Source organism: Hipposideros armiger, unplaced genomic scaffold (assembly GCF_001890085.2).
Source record: "Hipposideros armiger isolate ML-2016 unplaced genomic scaffold, ASM189008v1 scaffold_610, whole genome shotgun sequence".
Lineage (NCBI taxonomy): Eukaryota > Metazoa > Chordata > Mammalia > Chiroptera > Hipposideridae > Hipposideros > Hipposideros armiger.
Window position 1 is genome coordinate 868,743 of NW_017731960.1, and position 24,899 is coordinate 893,641.

Genomic DNA, 24,899 nt, shown 5'->3' on the forward strand with positions numbered 1-24,899 from the left:
CAGTATTAAGAATGAGTTAGAAGAAGGCAGGACTGGAGAGAGAAACCAGTTACAGGAATTCAGCTAAGCAATCATAAGGCTGAACTAAGGCAATCGCGGCAAGGAGGGAAAGGAGTGGATCAATTTTAAAACTATAAAGGAGGGGAAAAGACTTGTAGCAATCCCTTTAGCCTAGTTCCAAGTTTTGGATAAAGTGTCTTGACGTTATTAAATACATCTTCTATGATGAGCACCAAGATTTTTACCAGAAACCCTATTTTGTAGAAATGTTAGACCTGCCTTCATTCTCTGGTTTCTTGGGCAATGATTGGGGTGTTCTTGCCATTCACTGGGATAGAACACAGAAGCTGGTTAACAACGACAATTCTTAGACAAATTGATCTTGAACATGTTTAATGGTTTATTGTTAGAAAGAGAATTGGTGGGTGTATGGAAATGAGGAGTTATAGTTGAAGAAACAAATGTTTACATCAGCGGCTAATTTTTAAAAAGCTGCTGGTAAGTTAATGAACACAGTTTCATTCAGTCATAAAAACACCATATTGGTTATTATAGAGGAAATGTAGGGCAGAATATTCTGAAATGCCAGGGGTGTAGCCTATCAGAAATATATATGCCATTCATCTAAGAAGCAAATGATAAGGATGTTAATTGGAATAACAAAGTTTTATTCCTGTGTAGTAGCTCCTAGAGGTTCCAGTTTACAGGGAAAGCAGGAACCCCATTTAAAGAAGGCAGAAGCAGAGAACCCAAGTGACAACTTCTCATTTTGAGCAGGCGGCTTCCAGTTCATCTCTCAAACTACCAACTAAGAAGCAGAAACACGGTTTGCCTAGTTCTTGGTTTGGGACAATTTTTTTCCCTCTTTGGTATGTCAGAGCAGGTTTTCATTGTTGTAAGGTGAGATGATGAGTTAATTTTGGAATGTGTTGAGGGACAAGTTGAGGGATATCTGAGTCCAGTTAGAAGATGGACACATGGGTCCAGAACTTGACTGATTTAGATTGCAAATAAATTTAGATTGTACAGTTATTAAAATTATTATACGAGAGGGCTCACATTGTGATTTAATTGCAGTTCAATGTAAGCTTCGTAAAGGGCATATACATGATTTTGCAGACCACTCCATGCCCAGTGCCTAGAAATGTGATTGATACAAAGTGTCATAAATAGTTTCATAATGAACATTTTAGAAATCAGAGCTTGCCGTTTCTTTATTTCCAAAGCAAGGTCAGCGCGCCCTCTGGTTTGGCACCGCCTGCCCCTTTAAGAAAGCTTGGGAAAGGGAAGAGAAAGCGCTGCTGGGAAGGAAGGCGGAGCCTGCCGCCCCGGGCCCCCGCAGCGGCCCTGCCCTGCTCCCCGCGAGCCTCGGGCTGAAGAGGCTGTATCCCCTCGCGGTAGTAAAGAATGCGCGGAAATATGCGCAAAGGCGAGTGACAGATGTGCCCTGTGCTTTAGCTTCTCAGGGCGGTGTTAGCAAGGCCAAGGTAAGGCGAAAAGGAAGACTGTGCCTGTCCCTTTAAGATCAACTCCTGTCCTCCTTGGAGGGAAATAACGTGGTCACAAACACTTGTAATTTACCCATTTTCACCCGGGTCCTTTCCTTACCAATTAATACATATACTAAGTGTCCACCACATAAGCACACATTCTTAACCGATTGTTGCTGGGGTGGGAGGGACAGCGTCGGTCTAGATGACATGGTGTCCAAAATCATCTATTTCCTCTGCTTTGTTTTTAAATCTTAGGTTTGTGCAACTCAAGGGCTAACCCAATGCTTCCTAACAGAATTGAATGTCAGGCTATTAGTGACCCCTGGGATCCCCAGGGCGTAAACGTGAGATAACACCTACTTAAGTCTGTCCTGAATTCGCAGACTAGTGGCCTGATAGGCATTTTAGCCTACTCCGTGTTTTGATATTTTAATTGATCGTTAACGATTAAAAATGGGAGTTTATGCATAACTATCTGGATTATTTTGAGAAATGGGAAGCTCTAGCAAGGCGTTCCTGCCTGGCAGCATTCTGCTGTCCCCTTTGGGCCAGTGTTGAGAAGCAGTCTCCAGTTTGCCACAGCCCCTCTGTTACCCTACAGTCAGCCCGTAGCACTCATTTATCACCAGTCTGGTCCCTGGTAGGCATTTGCGTTTTGGGCCCCTACTCTAAATACTTACGTGAATATGAGAGTATTTAAAATATTTATGCACAACAGACTAGAGATCCCAAACAACTGGCTGTATAATTTGTGTTTAAATTGCTGTTCGTCCTTCCTAATTTTTCTTCTCAAGGTGTTTTATTTTTTTTGGAACAGATCTTTTCACCCCAGACTTGGTAAAGATAAATTATCAGAGATATTTACAGAAAGAGATTTGGGAGTTGATATTCTTTTATTATTAAAACCATAAAGTTTTTTTAAGGAAAAAAAATCCAAATCTTGTTTACACTGATGTTGTATGCTACGACAATCATTATTGAAATAGAGTGTAATCAGTATAATTGGTATACTTCTGCCGACAGACCATTAATAGTTTGTGAACCTCCAGAACTCTTCGCTAGACTTCATAGAGGCAAGAACTGTGTTTGCCTGTTAATTGTTCTATCCCACCACTAGAATCTAAGCTCCCTGAACACAGGGACTTTTATTTTTGTTCACAGTTGTCAAGCATAGTGCCTGCTTAAGGGTAAGTGATTAAATGTAAAAAAGAACTTTAAAGGTATACCTTATTTTGTGCAACAGGCCTTGTTCCCGAAGATTCCTCTCCAAATCATGTTTGTATTAATATATTTGTTGTTTGAAATTGTTAAAAAGATTTCATTGTGAAAAAGCATCCTTTTAAAAGGTTGGTCTGAGGAAGGCAGCAAAAAAACAAACCAAAATGGTTGGGTTTTCCTAAATTGATGCACCAACGCTTTCATCTAAAATGAACTTGTATTTGTCTATTATCTGCTATGAGCTTACATTGTAATATTTGCTTACTATGTAATAGGATTTGGACGTGTGGGTGAGCCTTGGAATTTTCAGTATTATTTCTGTTTTTAGAAATCTAGAGATTCCAGTTGAGACCAAGTTGGCAGCCAGATGAGGAGCAGCTCTTATCAACAGCAACATTGACAGAACCTGTGTTTTAGAAAAGGACGGATGGCTTTGAGTCTAGGCTGGAGAGCATTTGCACCGTTTCCCATGAACAACCGCTGTGCTGTCTTTCTGAAGGCTGCGAGAAGCTGTGGTCTTCCCTTGTTTCCCCAGGGCCACTGCCCTTGGAGAGGAACTGGACGCTTTTTGGACCCTGAGATGAAAGCTTTCCTGGAGGAGAACACTGAAGTCACCAGCAGTGGCAGCCTCACCCCCGAAATCCAGTTGCGGCTTTTGACCCCCAGATGCAAGTTCTGGTGGGAAAGAGCTGACCTGTGGCCCCACAGCGATCCTTACTGGGCAATCTACTGGCCAGGAGGCCAAGCCCTGTCTAGGTATTGCCCTGATTGAAATGGGAACCTTTCTGGTTGCTACAGATCTCTTTTCAGCCCCCTTCCAAATCCGAATTCTCCCAGCTCATTGTGCCCCTTTCCTTCTGGGATCTGGAAGTAATAAATCTTGTGACAATTTCCTTTGTGGAAACAGAACCTGTGCCTGCAATCAAAATTACCCCATGGTTTTCATAGCCCCAAAGTGGGAGCTCACATACGGAGGGAGGTACCTGCTCCCCCGTGTGGATGACTGGGCCATCTCATTCAGCAGGCCCTAATCTGCCCAGTCTTAATTCCGTACACCAGCTCCTGCTTTTCAACACACTTAAAATATCAGTTGCTAACATTTAAAACTTGAGGGATTTCATGTAAAAATCTACATTGATTTGAAAAACAGGAATAATCTCTAATAATATGGGATTTCTGTGAGGTAACAATTAGCTGAAGATGCGTAGCAGCTGTCGCTAACAGGGCATATACACCCCTACTTTGCCATAGTCCCTGCTATTTATTAGCCCAATACTAAGGTCAAGTGTCAGTTGGCTTTCATTATTTCAGTGTTTTCCCATTCATCTTCACATGTTGGTAACTACTTAGCCCTGATCTGAATTCTTTGGTTGAAATAGACTTTGAGCATACCTTATCAGAGCGGTCATTATGATACAATTCAAACAGTTGGTAAAACCACTCTATGGTGAACAATCAAAAGGAGATGGTGGATTTTTGGATTTAGTATTCTGCGTCCTGACTGTAGCAGTATTTTGTCAGTCTATATTCTTGGTGCTTGGTAGTTTCTGGATCATAGTAAGTGCTCAATACTTTTTAAAAGTTGACTTTAAGAGCATGATTTGTCAGTTGTATAGAACTGCTCTTCATGCCTGGTGAAAAGAAAGATCAAATGACTAGGTCCTCTCTCTGCCGCCTTTGTCCAGCTCTTAAGATTGACATTTTGTCTCACTCTAGTCAGGCTCAATTTGCCAAGGTCGGACTGAGCTCTGCTAAGTTCCACTATTTCTTTGTCCAGTCAATCCAAAGAAATTTTTTTGTGTCACCTCTTACTGAGTTTCTTCCATCTCTTAGATAATGTTTTTCTCTTTCTTTCTGATTTAGGTATCTTTTGGATAATCCTGACATTGTCAGAGGAAAATCTGTGTTGGATCTTGGGAGTGGATGTGGGGCTACAGCTATTGCTGCTAAGATGAGCGGGGCATCAAGGATCTTGGCCACTGACATAGACCCTAGTAAGGATTTCATATTTAAAAACATTTAAAGCTTATCTTTTTTTTTCCTCCCAGGACAAATATCTATAGATGCCTTATCTACATGATAGCTTATTTCTATGTCTATATTATGATATTGTGAACTATGTTCAGTGGTACATTACATGGGAATCTTGGGAGGCCTGAGTTGACGGTGCATTTTTCCAAAGAGGATTTGTATTTGTGTCTGTCAGATATCCCAAAGTGATACCAAACCAAGAACTTACTGTTAATTTCTGGGCTAAGAATTTCCTGAAATATGTAGGTAGTGTTTATTTGACCAAAAACCCAAGTGAGGGGCTGGCCAAGTGGCGTGTTGGTTAGGAGTTGGCTTGGGACGCCAGCTGTGAGCAGCAGGGCCCCAGTTCAGATGCCACATGAGGGCTGGTGATGCTGTGCCCTCTACAGTTAAGATGGTGAACAACAGCTCTACCTGAAGCTGAGCTACAGTGAGTTGTCAGCGATGGCGTAGGCTGCAGTGGGGTTGGCCGGCAGCTGGCGTGAGCTTTTGTGAGCTGCTGTGAGCCACCGTGAGCAGCCGTCCAATGGCCGTGGAGCAACTGCCTCAGCCGGGAAGAACGCAATGATAATATCAACATGGGCCAGTGAAGCAACATCCTCCACAACTAGACTGAGAACAAAAGAACAGCAACTTGTCTGTTCCCCTTCCCCGATTCCCCAACGCTGTTCTTCCCCAGTTCCCCAATAAAATCTTTTTAAAAAAAACACAAAAATAACCCAAGTGAGGGTAGGCCTGTGTCATTAAAGATGATTTTGTTCCAGTAGAACCCAAGTTGAGAAAGGTAAATTTTAATTTTATCTGCTTTTCTTCTCATCTTTCCTTTTACTGAGCCTGTAACCCTGGAAGGTCCTTATTTTATAGCAGGGGACTCAGTTCTAACTTGCCACCTTAATCAAGCCCAAGGCATATTTCCCTGTCTCCTGTAACAAACCAAACCTCTTGGTTATTGAGATCAGCAAATGTTCCTTAAAATCCCAACATTTCCAGGTCTTTTGTATTGTTTGTTTTGTTTTCAGGATATCCAATCATATTTGAAAATTGCAGTAAATAGCTTATATTGGCATAAACTTTACCTAAAAATCATCTTTTAACAAAAAGGGAAAAAAACATATTGTTAGATTTTCTAAATTACTTAATCAATATGGGATTAAAACAGCCTAGTGTATACCAATTCATCATGTGCTTTTTTAAAGTTGCAGGAATGGCTATCTTACTGAATTGTGAATTGAACCAACTGAATCCTTTTCCTATTTTAACCAAAAACATTTTGGATTTGGAACAAGATAAGTGGGACCTTGTTGTGCTTGGAGATATGTTTTATGATGAAGACCTTGCAGATAGACTTCATCGATGGCTGAAGAATTGCTTTTGGACTCATAGAACTCAAGTACTTATTGGTGACCCTGGACGACCCCAGTTCAGAGGACACAGCATTCGGCATCAACTGCACAAAGTGGTAGAATATTCACTTCCAGAACCTACTAGGCAGGAAAACAATGGACTGACAACAAGCACAGTGTGGAATTTCCAGCCTTGAGTTATCAAAGTGCTTCCAAGTATGGATATAGCTATGTGTGGGTTTATCCCTAAAAGACTCTCCAGTTTAAAGAATGCAATGTCTATTAAATGGCAAATCTTATTTCCAAAATATGAAGGTTTAAAGTTTTCTCAGCCTTTGGGGCCAGCCAAGTGGCTCAGTTGGTTAAGAGTTGGCTTAACAGCGCGAGCTCTGAGCAACAGGGCCACCAGTTCGATTCCCACATGGGCCAGTGACACTGCGCCCGAGCTGAGCTGTCGCTGAGCTGCCAACAGGTGGTAGGATGGCTCAGCTGGTGTAACAACAAGATTGCCTGTTCATTGGTAGGCTATGCCCACCTGCAACGAAGACCTGAACACAGCACCTTGAGCTTAGAGGCCACGAGCTGCCGACGGGCAGCCAGATGGCAACTGGCGCCCTCCACAACGAAGATTGAAGAACAACAACTTGGCTGGTCCCCTCCCCCAATTCCCCAATAAAATCTTAAAAAAAAAAAAAAAGTTTTCTCAGCCTTTGTCATGTAACTAGTTCTGCATTATACCAAATATACAAATCTCTCTGTAATCCTTTTTTCTAGTTTTACTGCTACAGGAATATAATTATAGAAAGCAATACTCAATGGTAGCAATGTGTAATTTAAGAATTAGAAAGGAATTAGAGATTGTAGCAGTCTGTTTCTGTAATTGAGGACAACTATATGATGTATTGTTGAGTTAAACAAACAAAATACAAAGTATAGAAGAATATCGAATTTAGTACATAACAGGGTTTCATTGACAATCATGGATTAAAATAAAGATTTTAGAATTTTCCTACATGCTCTGTACTATGACACCTTATCATACCTCCTTCATGACTTACCGAGGTTAGCTAGAAATTGGTTATGCCACCACTACATGCCCCGATTTTTGGGATCTTCAATATCAATAAAACCACTATGACATAAATGAGAAAAAATGTGAAGAAGATTGTGTATAGTATACCACTATTTATGTAAAAAAGCTATAGTACATACTGAGGAAAAGAATGAAGACAGGGAAAATACAAAATGGAGTCACTTTAACCAAGATATTAAATTATTAACATTATGAAGATTGAAGCATAAGGAAACAATTCTTTTCTTTGTCTTAACTAGCCTGGGAACTTAAACTTTTGAACTTTCCAGTCCTGTGTCAATGCCCGGACATTTACTTACCTGTGGATAACCCTCTGACTATCCCCTCAAGGACTCAGGATGTGACCAGACCTCCTGGTGCTCTTCCTCCAGATTCCCTGGTATCCATCATCTAGATCGCTCACATCTGGCTGATAATCGTCCTGGACCAATCCTTGGACTAACGATGCAGGACTGATTATTCTCGGGGATATGACTTTTACTATAAGAACCCTTAACTTTTCTTCTTCGGAACACTTCTGGGTTTTTTCCTAGCTATATTTTCAGTTTTCAAATTCTAAGATCCTTGAATAAATCTTTGTTACTTTTTTTCTAGCAAAGCCTCCAGACTCTTTTTGAGTTCGTTTGACAATACCTACTACATATGGATGTATATGTATAAAATACAAAATTGCTTGCAGTATACATAGAATATCCCTGGAAATACAAATAAGAAACTGGTAATAATGGCTGACTTCTGAGAGGATACCAGATAGTTGATGGACTGCAGTGGGAGGGATACCTAGTTTTCACCTTTGGGTCTTGTAACTTTGTACTAATTATATGTACTGTATTTCCCATTATCTAATTTAAAACTGCTGTAAACACCACCATTATATATGTTACGAGTTAATTATAAAATGTAGCCTGGAAGTGGAAGGATGCGTGGAGATTATATAGATATTGCCAAGACTAGGTTATATATATACATGATAAAGGTTTAAATAAAAATTTCTTACAGTAAAAGACACATTGCCATTAATCCCCCTCAAAATACTCCCCCTTGCTTCAAACACACTTATCCCATCATTCTTGCCACTTTATGAAGCAGTTCTGGAAGTCCTCTTTCGTGAGTGTCTTTAGTTGCACTGTCGTGACTGCCTCAATGTCCTGAATCCATTCAAAACATTTTCCTTTCATGGTCATTTTGACTTTGGGGGAAGAGCCAGAGTCACATGGTGCCAGATCCAGTGAATAAGATGGATTAGGACACACCATAATGTTTTCATTTCACAGAAACTGCCATACCAGAAATGATGCGTGACACGGAGCCTTTTTGTTGTGATCACAAAATACAGTGAATACTGCTGCCGAGTGCTAGCCAATGGAAAGGCAGGGATCTTCAATATGGGAAGCGGCACATAACAAATTGTGTGACAAGTTTCAACTTGTTCGGTGCAGTCAGTCTAGCTGAGAGAAGGTGTGTTTTAAAGTGTGCCGTAAATCAGCCTCCATCATGACAATGCACTGTCACACATTGCCTCTGGCATACAGCAATTTCTGTCAAGTAAAAACATTATGCTGTGTCCTTATTCACCGGATATGGCACCAGGCGACTTCTGGCTCTTCCCCAAAGTCAAAATGATTAAGGACATCGAGGCAGCCACAACAGCACAACTAAAGACACTCATGAAAGAGGACTTCCAGAACTGCTTCAGAAAGTGGCAAGAATGATGGGATAAGTGTGTTTGAAGCAAGGGGGAGTATTTTGAGGGGGATTAATGGCAATGTGTCTTTTACTGTAATGATTTTTTTAATTTAAATATTCACCATATTGTATGATCACACCTTGTATTTCGCCACACTATAAACATACCAAATTTATAAAGTATTAATAATAAGGACAAGAAATAGAATTGAATATGTAAATCCTCCTTCTAAACACATACAAGAAGTTTACCATATCATACTTTCCTTGTTTTTCACTACATCAGAGTTAAAATAGGAAATCTTTAAGAAAGTACCCCAGAGACAGGCTCATGGCACAGGGAATATGCTGCGTGGTTTAAGCACATTATACATCAGAGAATTTTGTGATTATAGAAGAGAAATATGTTTCATTTGAAAACTAAGACCTGTGCTGTTTATTTCACAATGTGAAACCAACAGAGCTTCAGAATACAACCGCTGAATGATAGTTTATATTCACCGATTCTTACACATTCCTGAACGCAGTTTTTAAGGAAGGAAGTTTATAGATGGAGAGAACATACTTGGGCAATGTGATATTGTGATTTATAGGATAGATATTTATTTGATCATTCAGATGACCAAAATTTATTTCTTAGACGTATTTGGTCTTCATCCACAGTTCCTGGCTCACAGCTCCCAAAACCTTTGGAATTTTCCTAAGCAATAAGAGTAATGGAGCATCATTTATTATATTAGGTCGCTTGTCCTCAGTTCTTGAAAACAGAGCCATAAAGATGAAAAGGTGTCTTGTTATTCATAATAAGCCCTTTCCACCATAACTGGGTTTATATTAATGAAGGTGACTGGCAAAGCACCTAAGGACAGCTGGATGCCATGAACCAACCATGAATAAAGGGTTGGAACTTTCAGTCTCACCCCTGATTTTCTGGCGAGGAGAGAGGAGCTAGAGGTTGTATCAATCACCAATGGCTAATGAATTAATCAATCATGCCTATGTAATGAGGCCTCCATAAAAACCTACAAGGAGGGGGTCTGGAGAGCTTCCAGGCTGAAGAACCAGAAGCCTTCCACCTGCCACTGCTCTGGGCCCCAAGCTCCGTAAGGATGGAAGCTCCTTTGTTCAGGACCTCTCCTTATGTATTTCTTCATCAGGCTGTTGATTGGTGTCCTTTAGTATTTTTTGTAACAAACTGGTATTCTAGTGAGTAGACAGGCTTTCCTGAGTTCTGAGTGTTCTAGCAAATTAATCAAACCCAAGGAGGGAGTCGTTGGAACCTCCAGTTTTATGGCCAATTGGTCTGAAGCACAGGTAACAACTTGGCCTTGCAACTGGCATCTGAAGTTGGGTGGGGTGGGGTGGGGGGCAGTCTTTTCAGGACTGAACCTTTAACCTGTAGAATCTGATGTTCTCTCTAAGTAGATAGTGTCAGAATTGACTTGAATTCTTAGATGCCCTGCCGATGTCTGAGAATTGTTTGTTGGTGTGGGGGGGACCCCACACACATACACGTTGGAATTAGGTCTGGGAACTCTTTTCAGAAAAAGTAGCCATAAAAATCAATGAAGGAAGTGGCTGAGCGAGGGCCTCCATAACATTCATACGGTCAACAGCTAAGGTGTATGATAGCATGGATTAGGACATTAAACTATCATATTTCTTCATTTCATTGAAATATTAAAATCTGGAAAGAATTTATAGGCCAGATGTTCAGCCTTGCTTTTGGCCAATGGCATTTAAATATACTTTAAGAAGGTAAGGAACCAGAAAATAGCTAGAAAGGTAATGAATATTTTCAGAAATACTTTTACTTAGCATTCTCTTAATGTCTATCCATACTGGTAAGTTTCCCTTATAACGTCTCAAATATCTAGGTAGGAGAAGGAAATCTCCAGAGAAAACAGATAATTTTAAAACTTCGTTATTTAAGAAACAAACACAGTACCACCCCCATCCCCCACCCCAGATGCATCAGGGGACATGCTAGGATTACCATTTAAAAAACGGACTCATCAAACAAACACAGAATAATAGCACTGTTAAAGTGTTTAAGAGTCTGGTTAAAGCACAAACCATATTACATATTGGAAAGCCAATCTCCAAGACCATCATTTCCTGGTAGTATGAAGATCACAGCTTTGATAAGCATCAGTAAACAGTCCATGTCACTTGCTTTAATTTGTTTGGGCCTACTAATTGCTCCAAGACTTCTCGTGAATGATCTACAAAAGAAAACAATGATAATACATGAATTCACAGTAATCAGAGATATTTCATGTGTCTTCATGTGTAAACTGGGGATGGTAACTATTATATCTCATAGGATTATTTAAAGGGTTAAATGAAATGATATGTAAAGAATACTATACAACTAAAAATACATTTAATTAATGGTAACCCTCACTATTATTAGTTGCAGTATACACATCATAGTAATACTTTTAAAAAACAGGCATATATTGTTTTCTCTGTAATTTCACCAACCAGAGAGTAATGGTGTAATTTCATCATGAACCTGTGTATACAGCCTTTCTCAGGCTCCTGGCAGGACATGGATGACGAACTAAAGTAGGGTATTTGAACAGGGTTTAATGAGGCGGCTATTTACAAAGGAATGAGCAGGATTAAAGAAAGCCAACAGGTATGATACAGCACCTTGGCAAGGTGTAACATGCCCAAAAAGTTTAGGGGAGTGAACAGTTACTAGAACAAGACAACCTGACCTCTACTTGAACATTTTTCCATGTCATACAATACTATTATAAAGGATGGTTTTTAATAGATTTAATAAATCCATTATAATTTAACCAATGTGTATTATTGGACTTTTAAATAGTTTTTTGTTATTCACAAGGTATAGTATTGATTTTAATAAGGTCTACATCTCTTTTGCAAAGTCAGTTTTATAATGTCTTAAAAAATGAATTAAAGTAAAAACACTGCTAAAACGTATTACTTTAAAAATTATTAATAAGTTTAATAAACTTGTTCAATAGATACAATCTATGTTTTATGTACAACATATCTCTAACCTAGTCTTGGAAATGCTCTAGGTTAGTGGTTCTCAGACTTACAGATTTCACAGACCAGTAGGAAAAAAAAGTGGGCCCAACATAAGGTTACTAAATTTTATTTTAAGCAAAACAGAAATAAGCCCAAATACCAAGGTTTAGTGCAAAGAAGAGAAAAAAAGACTGTATGGAAATGAGAAGTTATTATTGTAGTTAGGAAAATAAAGGTTTACAACAGCAGCTAATTAAAAAAACAAAAAAAAGCGAGTAAAACAAATACAGTTTTATTCATTGTCAGAAAAATATCAGTTATTAACTAGCTATTATAGAGGAAATGTATTATACAAGAAATCTAGATTAAAGACAGGTTTCTAATAGGTTGAAAGTAAAAGGATGGACAAAGATGTATCATGGAAACAGCAACTATGACAAAGTTAGAGTGGCTATACTACTAGAAGAGGGGAGAACACTTCACAGCTCATTCTGAGGCCAGTATTACCCTGATACCAAAGCACACACACACACACACACACACACACACACACACACACACACACACACATACACACACACACAACTACAGACCAATATCTCTTACGAATACTCAAAAATCCTCAAGAAAACACTAGCAAACCAAATCTAGTAAAAATATGGAAAGGACTATATGTCATGATCAACTGGGACTTAGGAATGTAAGATTGGTTGAACATCTGGAAATCAATGTAATACATTGTATTAGTTTCCTATTTCTGTTGTAATTAATTACCACAACCTGAATGGCTTAAAACAACACAAATTCATTATCGTACAGTTTTGGAGGTCAGGATCCCAAAATGAGCTAAACTCAGGTTTTAGCAGGTCAGCATTCCTTTTTGGAAGCTCTCGGAGAATTCACCTCCTTGACTTTTCCAGCTTCTAGAAGGCCACCATATTCTTTGCATTCCTCCATATTCAAAGCGAACAACATTGGACAGAATCTTTTTCACGCTGCCATCTCTGTGGCTCTCCTTCTGCCTCCCTCTTGCACTTTTAAGGACTCTAATGATTACATTGGGCACACCTAGATAATCTGGGATAATCTTCCTATTTTAAGATTAAGTGACTAGCAACTTTTAAATTCCATTTGCAACCTTACATAGCCTAATATACACACACAGGTTCTGGGCATTAGAACCTGGACATCTTTGAGTAGGGACATTATTCTGCCTATGACATATAGCCTATCAATAGAATAAAGGACAATAACTACATGATCATCTCAATAGACAGAAAAAGCATCTGACAAAATCCAACACTCCTGATAAAAAACATCCAACAAACTAGGAATACAAGGGAACTTGTTCAACCTGATAAAGGCCATCTATGGAAAACCACAGCTAACATCATACTTAATGGTGAAACACTAAATGTTTTCCCCCTAAGATCAGGAACAGGACAAGGATGTCTGTTCTTGCCACTTCTATTCAACATTGCACTGGAGGTTCCAACCAAGGAAATCAGGAAAGAAAAATAAATCAAAGGCATTCATGTTGGAAAGGAAGAAATAAAACTATATTTATAGATTATGTAATATTGTATATAAAATGTCCAATGGAATCCTCTAAAAAATCAGAAATAATGAAGTTCAGCAAGGCTGCAGGGGATAAATTCAATAGGCAAACACCAAATGTGTTTCTATACACCAGCAACAAACAATCCAGAAGTGAAATTAAGAAAACAATTCCTTTTTTATTGTCATTAAAAAGAAAAAAAACCTTAGGACTAAACTTAACAAGTGAAAATCGCATACTCTGAAAACTAAAACATTGTTGAAAGAAACTAAAGAAGGTCTAAATAAATGGAAAGACATCCATGTTCATAGATCAGAAGACGATATTAAGATGGTAATACTCCCCAAATCTACAGATTCAATGCAATCCCTACCAAAATCCCCCCCAACTTTTTTTTAAAGAAAATGACAAGATGATCCTAATATTCATATGGGAATTCAAATGACCCAGCATAGCCAATACAGTTTTATAAAAGAACAAAATTGGAAAACAATAATTTCATCTTAGCTGCTGTTTCTAGGATTTTCGCATTTTTACTAGTTATGAATGTTATCAAATATTATATATAAATATTTGTTTTCTGGCTATATTTGTGTCACTCTTCTGTAGGAGTTTATTGTTGCACATAAACAGGAAGACACTTTCCCTCCAATAGTAAGCATACAATATATTTTAATGTAATTTAAAAATTTTAATGCTAGATGGCAGTATTACATTACTCAAGTCTCCTCAGGCAGCTTTTCCTCATGACAATATAGAGTATTTAGAATTGTGAGATTGAATAGTAGAAATATTCAATGTCTGTGAATTTATGCTATAGGGAGAAACTAAAAGGCTCAGGAAATTACTCTCTTCGGGGGAAAGAACTAGAGATTGTGGATCAGGTGACTTAGGTTTTTACTTCCAGTTCTACCATCAGCTATTTCTATGATCTGAGGCAAGACATTAAATTCACAGTATCTCTGTTCCCTTATCCTTAAAACAAGGGAGTTGTTTACACGACTTCTAAGGAACCTTTCATCCTCTCTCTAAAGATCTATGACTAATGTAGAGGGAGGCCACTTTTTGAAAGAAGATTCATGACAGGGGCTTTTGGAGCACCAAGGAAAAGAAACCATGGGAAATATAAATTAACAAACTAATTTTTTCCAAATGATCAAGGAAAATGTACTTTAGACATTTTTGTAGAATACACAGGGGAAAAAGTGAGGCTGCGCAAATTTTTATTAACAATGGTCAGAGTTCTAATGCTTCGTTCTGTCATACTGGATTAGTAATGAATGAATAAATAAGGATAAGGTAACAGAATAATATAGGATTGAGAAAATAAAAAAAAAGAGTCCTTTAAGCAAGAAATCAGCTTAATTACAGTTAAACTGAGAAAACCACTTGGGTCTGAAAATAGTTTAGTTTTGGCACTTTGGGGTAAATGTTGTTATCTAGGAATCTATGTAAAGAACTTCCTTGTAAAGTAATCATGTTGAAAGAAATCCTCAGATATCATCAAAATTGAGTCAATTCAAAGCAGCAGATTTCTTGCTGGTTTTCCTGCCTTTTAATGTAAACATAAGGACTGGGGTACTATCTAATTGCTTTATTGCCCTTCCAAATCTAAACCTCCAATCTGTGAATACTGTGAAACATGTTTAGATAATTATGAAACTAAAATGCATGTTCACTGTAGAAGATTAACAAAAGTGTGTGAGTTGAACTTACTGATCACCATTTATAGACATAATTAAATTAAAAGCTTATGTTTAAGAATTACTTTCCTGCTTCTATAATGCCTGTCATTTACAGGATTTTAAAATAGCAGCTTAGTTTTTTTGTTTGTTCCTTTTTTCTGCAGAAATAAAATCAGAGTGCTTCTGACAAGTTTCAAGAGCTAATTTATAATGTGGGGTTTTGTTTATAGTCTGACAATATGGAAGTTTTGTAAGTACCTAGAGATATAGTAGAGAACATAAACCTATTAATTCAGGGAATCTGATGGGTAACTACAGTGGGCACTACTGTTAGGCCAGGAGCAAGAAACCACCTTAGGCCTGTAGAAACCACCAGGAATCTATTGAACAGAAACTGTACTAAATAGAAAACCATCTTATCTTAGAAGCCATCTTGTCTTGCTCCCTGCTTGCTTGTACCTGCTGCTTGTATTTTTCCCACAGGAGCCCTTGATCAATGGACCTGAACATTCATATGTTTAACAATCACAGCTATTAAAGTACAGTGTTGATATCCCTTTGTCTGTTCATTGACGGATCATTCTTCCCTTGCTTCCGGATGCACATTTAGGTAATACTATGACTTTCTAATCTTTCCTACTATAAAATGTCCAACCACATTTTAAGTTGCAAAATACCCAATGCCCCTTTGCACTCATCTCTCTAGAACGGCTCTCGCTCCCACCACACCCACATCTGGTCTATGAGCAACACCTATGCACCCTCAGATAATGGGAGTTCAGGCTGATTTTAATGCAGCAGCAGCCTTTCCTTCACTCCTACTGTCAACAGCTAGCCTATGCAGAGGGCACATATCAGGCCCCAGTAGTTCCACTGAGGCTCCACTCATTGGGCTCTAGGTGAAAAGTCAAAAACAGCAGCACTATCCAAAGAAGTCCTCACCGAAGTCCTTTCTCAATAATCATCATCACAGCCCTTTAAAACTTTTTTGTGGATGACTGGTTTCTAGGGTTGTGAAATAGGTTCTCATATATTTCTTTTGAAAATGGTCATCTTTGGCATTTCTCTCACTTTTGAATTTTATACCTGCTGTATCTTGTTGCCTTAGTTGAAATTTCCAATTTAATGTCTCACTCAAGTAGCTCTATTGTATAGAAAAATGTAACTAATTTTACTTTTCTAATCTAGAATTAATTATACATACTTATTGAATATATGTATACAACACTGTACTAGATATGGAAGACAAAAAAAAAAGAATTACCGTATTTGACGGCGTATAAGACGACTGGGCGTATAAGACGACCCCCTAACATTTCCACTCAAAATACAGAGTTTGTTATATACTCGCCGTATAAGACTACCCCCTCTTCCGCACACCTTCCACACACCAAATAAAAGGTAAAACAATATCAGATTTGATTTGGCCCACTGAAGTGCAAACAAGCGTATTGTATTTCGTGTCACCACATAACCGTTTTGGCGATGTTGAGCCACCATGTCTGCTACGTGTTTTTCGAGTTCTGGCCAGTGTGGGGTGCCTCTTCTTAATGCACACTTACCCCTTGGCATACTCTTTAATGCTTTCTCATTTGATTTCCAGTCCCGAACCATCTTTTCTGTTACTCCATATTGTCTTGCAGCAGCACAATTATTATTTTCCTTAGCAAAGTTTATAACTTTCAGTTTAAAATTTGCATCATACTTCTTTCTTTTGGCTGGTGCCATGATAGGGATGATAGGGGTTTGACTGGTCGACATTTTCTATGCTGTACTGTACAATGGTGCAGTATTGTGGTTGGCTGTTGGCTGTATACAAAGCCTGATTTGATTGGTCCCTGCTCCGTTTGCCCGCCCTGTCACTATAGCAGTCTGGTCCACCCTTGCATCAGCATCTCCCTGGGACCTCACTAGTGCGCAAGTGCGAGCTCTTCAACATTCTAGCAGGCACCATGATAGCGCAAAATCGCGAATCTTCAATGCATATGTAAAGAAATATATGGTAACCTGAATTTACCACACTCGCAAAATCGCACACAGCCAACCATACACCCAGTATGGTATCGCGATTCGCGATTTTGCGCTATCATACTGGGTGTATGGTCAGCTGTGTGCGATTTTGCGAGTGTGGTAAAATCGCATAACAGCAAAATCGCATAACAGCCAAGCATACACCCAGCAGCGCTGCTGATGCCTGAACAGTATGTGGAATGAAGTGGGCGGGCATCGGGAGGCCACTATGGCACGGGGCAAGCACTATGGGCAGTCTATCTGAAGTGTACCTGGCGTATAAGACGACCCCCCACTTGGAGGCATATTTTTCAGGGCCAAAAAATCGTCTTATACGCCGGCAAATACGGTACATGGCATAACCACTGTCCTTTAGGATCTTAAAGTTGAGTTGGTAAATTCAGTATTTTGAGTCATTATGTGGATGAGGAAAAGTTTAGCGGGATTAAGCTTTCCTGATGTCTGGAATCATATTACAATAGCTAGGCATTTCTCTTGAATTCACCAGCTGACAATATCTCTTTGGTTACCAGTGATGGCAATAATTATGTCATTTATCTAAAAAAAACCCCTGGTTTAAAAATCAGATTGATCACTGCAACATATTTTCCAGAGACATTTGCTGGAATCAAGAGAAATGCAGAGAGGAAATACATGCAATAATGAGGGGGGTGGGAGGAAGTGGGCTCTGAAGAACCTCAAAAGTGTCCCACTTTTGGGAGAGTACAAATCAGGATCAGCTCACCCGCAGAGCACAGAGGGCTGACACTAGATTACAGCAGTTATGATAACGTAAGACTTTTTCTTTCTCTCATCTCCCCTCCTGCTTACGCCAATCCCACCATGTACTGACGTTGGTGGGGTCAGAAACCATGGTGGGCAAGCTGGGGAAGGAAGAAAAGCATGAGATGACAAAACAGAGAAACTAACAATGTCCCCACACCTACTACAGTCGATCCACCTACAGCAAAACCGGAGCTGACCGGAGGAGCAAAAGGCTTTAACTGTAACTTGTTTTGAGTATTACGCAGGCCTAAGATATTTGAATTACTGAAATGAGAATGTTTTCGTGATATGAAATGATGAGACTTCACTATCTGAGAATTATAAGAAAAGTCAATGGTACATGTCTGATATTTCATCTGGCTATGGGAAAAATTAGCCCCTTTAAAGCAGATCTGTAATTAAAATAGTGTGAAGAAAATAGTGTCAATTTAAGCCTCTGTTTATACCTTGTTATAAAAATTAATCACTGAACATATTTTCCAGGCAAATTTATTTGCTTGAATCAAGAGAACTGCAGGGCCGGTCGGGTGGCGGGATGGTTAAGAACTGGCTTGGGACACCAGAGGACCCTGGTTCGGATCCCACATATGAGGGCCAGTGACACTGCCCTCCACAGCTAAGATGCTGAACAACAGCTCAACCTGGAGCTGGGCTGCTGTGAGTCACCGGCGACGGCGTAGGCTGCAGCTCCTGTGGCAGTGGGTTGCCATGGGCTACTGTGTGTGGCCAGCAGCCGGCATGAGCGGCCAACAGCCGCCGTGAGCGGCCGTCCAGAAGCTGGCGACTGATGTGCCTCGCCCAGGAAGAGCGCAATGATGGTGCCAACTTGGGTCAGTGAAGCAACATCCTCCACAACTAGACCGAAGAACAAAATGACAGCAACTTGTCTGTTCACCTCCCCCCAATTCCCCAGCACTGTTCCCATCCCCCCAATTCCCCAATAAAAATCTTTAAAAAAAAAAAAAGAGAACTGCAGATAGGAGATACATGCAATAAAGGAGGTGGGGGTGCTACAAAGTGGGCTCTCAAGAAGAATCTCAAGACTGATGAGATTATAGTTAACAGGTCATTTAACATATTAGATAGATGTAATATTATAAACTTGAGTTTTTTACTGTGTACATAAAGCATCACGTTTAGTTAGTATCATGACCACTACCACTGCCACCATCATCATCCCCACAATTGTTAACATTTTTTGAGCACTTCCCATCACTACCACCACCACCACCATTATCGTGACTAACATTTACTGAGCCCTTACTAAGTGTTAAACACCATATAAAGTGTTGTCAGATAATCATTGTGACCAAGTTTATGAGATAGGTACTGTCAGTATACCCACCTTAGAGAAAAGGAAACTGAATAATAGAATGAGTTAAGTAATTTACTCAAGAACACACAGTTATTAAAAGATAAAACCAGGATTTCAACCCAAGCAGTCTATCACACTAACCTGTTATCAAGGGGCATCCATGGAACAGTAATATGCGTATCTGAGGACAGCAAGTGAGGACAGCTTCTACAGCCTCATCAGTCAGATTTACACAATGTCCCATATGAATCTCCTATTTAAAAAATAAAGGAAAATGAAAAGAAAAAATATGCCTATAATAGTATGAAAAAGCTTGGGAAATACTCTGACACAAAAAGAAGCAAGTATCTACTTGCAAGAAAAACTCTTTACAAAAGACCAATGTAAGTCTGTAGTAATTTGGAAGTAATAGCAGCTTTATAAGTTAAATGTCCAACCATTCTATAAAGCAATTTGTCAATATTTATGAAAGCGGAAGATGAGTATACCCCAGAACCCAGCAATTCCAACTTCCAATGTGAATTTTATTGTATGTAAATTATACCTCAATAAAGCTTGGACAATTTTAAAATTTTTGAATAAAAAATTTTGAAAAAAAATTTTTGAATGCAAAAGCAAACTATAAAAGAACACATATATTATGAAACAAATATGTAAAATTTTAAATACTATTATCTTGTGTGTGTGTATATATATATATATATATATATATATATATAGAGAGAGAGAGAGAGAGAGAGAGAGAGAGAGAGAGAGAGAGAGAGATGGATATGAAGTACTAAACATGCAAGGAAAGACACACAGGCATCCTTAGAATAGTAATCACCTCTGAAGGAAGAAATGGGATAAATGAGAGAGGAGTTTAGATATGACATCTAATTTAAAAAGAACTTAAGCAAATGTAGAAAATGTTACAATTTAAGTGGTTTGTTCACAAGTTTCTGTTTATTACTGTCTATACTTTTCCATATGTTTGAAATATATATCCTTTGTTTGATGTTTTAATTGGGAACCCTTTTACATTGCTGGTAAGAATACAAAATGGTACAGCTGAGTGGAAACAGTATGGTAGTCCTTAAAAAATTAAACATAGAATTACCATATGATCCAGCTATGTCACTCCTACGTATACACTCAAAATAATTGAAAACAGGGACTCAAACAAATATTTGTACACCTATGTTCACAGCAGCAGTATTCGTAATAGCCAAAAGATGGAAACAAATATCAGTGGATGAATGGATAAACAAAATGTGATTAGAATAGGCAAATTCATAGAGACAGAAAGTAGAGCAGCGGGGTGAGAGAGTAATGGGAAGGTATTGTTTAATGAATAAAATTTTCATATGGAGCATTTGATCTTCCTGTAGCCAAATCTATCTGTAAAGTCCCCCATCACACAAGGGAATACCCATAAATACAATCTGTACTTACTTATAACTTATCTGTTTTGAAAATATAAATGGTTCAGGCAGAATCTGGGGTTTTCTCCCCTTTAAAGAGTTTCAACTTGGGATGATGCAAATGTTCTAGAGATGGATAGTGGTGATGGCTGCACAACAATGTGAATATACTTAATTCCACTGAATTGTATACTTAAAATGGTTAAAATGGTAAATTTAATGAAAGCATTCAAATAAACCAGACTTGCTTTAGTTGGGGAAAAGAAAAACATTTGAACAATTCTGGAACTAAAATTCATCTAATAGTTCATGTATATTTATGGTAGATGTATTTCTTTTCTCCTAAAAGTTATTAAATTGGTATATATATTATAATCAATCATATCTTAGAAATAAAGGAAACCTGAGTTTATTGAAAACTCATAAAAACTGAGGCAAAAAATATCCTATGTTATAAAAAGGCAAAGGATCTTCTGCTATAAATTGGCAAAAGGCTACAGCCAAAGAAATACAATTTGAGAACAACAGATGCAAGGAACAGTGTGCAACTCATATTCCATTTAAAATATATTAAATTAAGGCATTAAAAAAAAAGAAAATATTCAATTTTGGCAAATTGGGGTCCTGGCAAAAGTTGTGAATTTACAATATAATCTTTATGGGAAATAATTTAGCAATATGAATTTAGGACTACTATAAAATTATTCGTATCTATGGATCCACTTGTTCCATTTTTAGGAGTTAGTTATAGCAATGGACGAAAAAGGCGATATGCCCCAACATAAGATTATTTCTAAAAGCTAAAAACTGTAAATAATCTGAATTACCAACAACAGACAACTGATTAAAGAATGATATATCATATGGAGAGATTTTGTTCTGATATGCCAATGTCTACAACATTGGTTCTTATTAAACTTTTAATCATGAAGGTTATAGAAAATTATATAATGACAAATATAAGAATATGAGAACGTTTGTTGAGGTACATGTGTCTACAACTGCTGTAAAATCTGGGGATAAAATGATGAATAAAATGGTCCCTGTTCACTGGGATCTCAGAACAATAGAGATTTCAGAAACAACCGTGACAGTCAATAAATGCTGTAACGTAAGTCTGTACTAAGTATTTGTCAATCTTAGGAGACGTCCTGAGACTTTATTTATTTATTTATTTATTTTAATTGGGGATTTGGGGGAGGGGAACAGTGTTGGGGAATTGGGGAAGGGGACCAACCAAGTTGTTGTTCTTCAATCTTCATTGTGGAGGGTGCCAGTCGCCATCTGGCTGCCCGTTGGCACCTCGTGGCCTCTAAGCTCAAGGTGCTGTTACAATCTTAGTTGCCGGTAGGCGTAGCCACCATCCCATGCAGGAGTCAAACCTGCCTTGCTGTTAAGAGTGCATGCTCTAGCCACTGAGCCATCTGGGTGGCAGCTCAGCTCAAAGTGCCCAGTTCAGTCTTAGTTGCGGGCAGGCATAGCCCACCATCGAACAGGCAGTCTTGTTGTTAGGAGCATGTGCTCTTACCAGCTGAGCCATCTTGCCATCTGTTGGTAGCTCAGCTCAGGCGCAGCATCACAGGCCCATGTGGGAATCGAACCAGCAGCCCTGTAGCTCAGAGCTCGTGCTCTTAAGCTAACTCTTAACCAACTGAGCCACTCGGGTGGCCCTTTTCTTCTTCTTCTTTTTTTAAAGATTTTATTGGGGAATTGGGGAAGGGGAACAGCCAAGTTGTTGTCTTTCAATCTTAGTTGTGGAGGGCGCAGCTACCTCAGCTCCAAGTCCAGTTGTCATCTGGCCGCCCATCGGCTGCTCGCGGATGCTCACCTCAAGGTGCTGTGTTCAATCTTAGTTGCGGGTGGGTGTAGCCCACCATCCCATGCGGGAGTCGAACTGGCAACCTTGTTGTTAGGAGCATGCGCTCTCACCAGCTGAGCCATCCTGCCACCTGTTGGCAGCTCAGTGGCAGCTCAGCTTGTGTGCCACTTCCTGGCCCATGTGGGAATCGAACTGGTGACCCTGTTGCTCAGAGCTTGTGCTCTTAACCAACTGAGCCACTTGGCCGGCTCCATCCTTAGGCTTTTAATCAAATTTATTTTCAAGTCATAAATAAGTAGCAACACCGATCATTTAATTTCCCAGAAAAGAACAAGTTAAAAGCAAAAGATTAAGCGCTGGCCAAGTGGCTCAGTTGGTTAAGAGCTCGCTCAAGAGTGCGAGCTCTGAGCAACAGGGTCGCTGGTTCGATTCACAGCCCGAGCCAGCTGCCAACAGGTGGCAGGATGGCTCAGCTAAAAAAAAAAAAAAATGCAAAAGATTAAAACAGGGAATCTGATAAAAGGTAGAGATACATATCACCCACAAGAGGAGAATCAGTCAAAAAGATGGAAAAGTTTGTATTTAAATTTCAGTTAGAAATTGTCACAAAGATGCTCTGAGCCAAATGTTAAAATACATGCACTCCATATATTCTGTTGAAGGAAGGAATTAAGTTCTAACAGATTTCAGAAAGATTTCCATGAAAATGTTTTGGCACTTAACAGAAATAAGCTTCGCTGAAAAAAATGAAAAATTCGAAGATGGGACACTACAGTCCGCAACTTAGTGGTGTGGATGGAAAAGGGGTCACAGGTTAAACCTGACAAGGTCAAGAGACTGAAAATAGCCACATAGGATGGCATGAACATAAAAAAAATTCATAACTAAGGTGGGCCATGACGTGAAGTCACATCTTTAGCCTGAAGCTTCCTTCATAAAGTCAATCTTCACCTTAAGTGAGCCTGTCTATTGTGTTTTTGCACCTAAAATGACATCCTTGGAATGTCAGTAATCCCTTTTTCCAGACCAGAGCAGGAAACTACAGAATCCCTCATTATTATGCTTATCTCCTGATTACCATCTCTATGTGCTGTAAAAAGCTAACTGTTAGCTATCCTGCACCCACCTATGTAAAAGAAGTACCTGTCACTCCAATTACTTTTATCCAATCCCAGAGATTTCCCCGCTTTGCTTTCTCTCACCCCCTTAATCTGTCACCAATGGATTTCATGTAACCTTCCTCCTTTGATTCTATGTATAAAATAAACTGCAAACCACCAGTTTGCAGAACATTTGCTCAATCTGTTGAGATTTTGCTTCCTGGTAATTGTCAACAGTTTGGCTCAATAAACTCATAAGCTTTCTCTTAGACGGGATGTTTTTCATTGACTTGGCTATTGGATTTTTTCCTAAACCTGCTTAGGTTGGTGCTCCAATTTTGTAATGGTAAAGTAAATATATTAGGTATATTTCCTATCACTGCATAACAACTAATTTCCTGGTGCTTTAATTAGAAAGTGATAAACTAGGTTAACTGTTTGAGAACTTTATTAAAAATGATGGTGACTATAGGATGTTATTCTAAAAATTAAATAACCTAATAAAATGTAAGGCAGTAGCATTGAGGCTAGAATACAGTTAAGGGCTCAACAAATGTTAGTATTTAAAACAGTTTATTGCCCCTATATTTAGCATGCGATTTGGAATTTGGAACTTGGTATAAAAAAATCATAATTTCTTCATCAAAAAGTTTGTGAATATATATATATATATATATATATATATGCTATTTTATACACACAGATAGATACATATATGCAGGATGCAGATATATAAATATCACAAAAAAATAATCTCTTTGGACAATAACTCAAGGAGAAATATTTGGCAAAAACATGACACTGCCATTCTATTACAATAGTTATGCTGACGAAAAAACATCCAGCCCAAGAGAAAGCTTATGAGAGTTTATTTGAGCCAAACTGACAATTGCCAGGAAGCAAAATCTCAACAGATTGAGAAAATGCTCCACAAAATGGTGGTTTGAGCTTATTTCATACACAGAGTCAAAGGAGGAAGGTTACAATGTGAAATCCACTGGTGGTAGATTAAGTGGGTGGGAGAAAGCAAAGCGGCGAAATTTCTAGGATTGGATAAAAGTAAATTGGAGACAGGTACTTCTTTCACATAGGTGGGTACAGGATAGTTAATGGTTCACTTTTCACAGCACATAGAGACAGTAATCAAGGGACAAGAATTCTAATAAGGGATTCTGTAGTTTCCTGCTTTGGTGGGGGGGGGGGGATTACTGATATTCCAAGGGCATGTTATGCTAGATCCAAAAAGACAATAGACAGGCTCACTTAGAGTAAAGATTGACCTTTGTCAAGGAAGCCACAGACTAGATGTGAATTCTTGCCATGGCCCACCTTAGTTAGGAATTTTTATGTTCA

At 38.8% G+C, this 24,899-nt stretch overlaps 2 protein-coding genes across 2 annotated transcripts in view; one reads left to right on the top strand and one right to left on the bottom strand.

Moving 5' to 3' along the window:
• The first annotated feature begins 1,324 nt into the window (after window positions 1-1,324).
• On the top strand, window positions 1,325-6,496 carry ETFBKMT (electron transfer flavoprotein subunit beta lysine methyltransferase). Its single transcript, XM_019624962.1, has 4 exons — window positions 1,325-1,487; window positions 3,040-3,467; window positions 4,575-4,705; window positions 5,939-6,496. The coding sequence occupies exons 2-4, from the start codon at window positions 3,139-3,141 to the stop codon at window positions 6,280-6,282; spliced, it is 804 nt and encodes a 267-aa protein (XP_019480507.1). The 5' UTR covers window positions 1,325-1,487; window positions 3,040-3,138; the 3' UTR covers window positions 6,283-6,496.
• Window positions 6,497-10,657: 4,161 nt separating this feature from the next.
• AMN1 (antagonist of mitotic exit network 1 homolog) overlaps window positions 10,658-24,899 on the bottom strand; it is a 57,027-nt gene continuing 42,785 nt past the window's right edge. The window contains exons 5-6 of the mRNA XM_019624964.1: window positions 19,366-19,477; window positions 10,658-11,089 (exon numbers count right to left, since the gene is read on the bottom strand). Of these exons, the coding sequence (XP_019480509.1) occupies window positions 11,016-11,089; window positions 19,366-19,477 (186 nt within the window). The 3' untranslated portion in view covers window positions 10,658-11,015. The remainder of the gene's footprint in view (window positions 11,090-19,365; window positions 19,478-24,899) is intronic.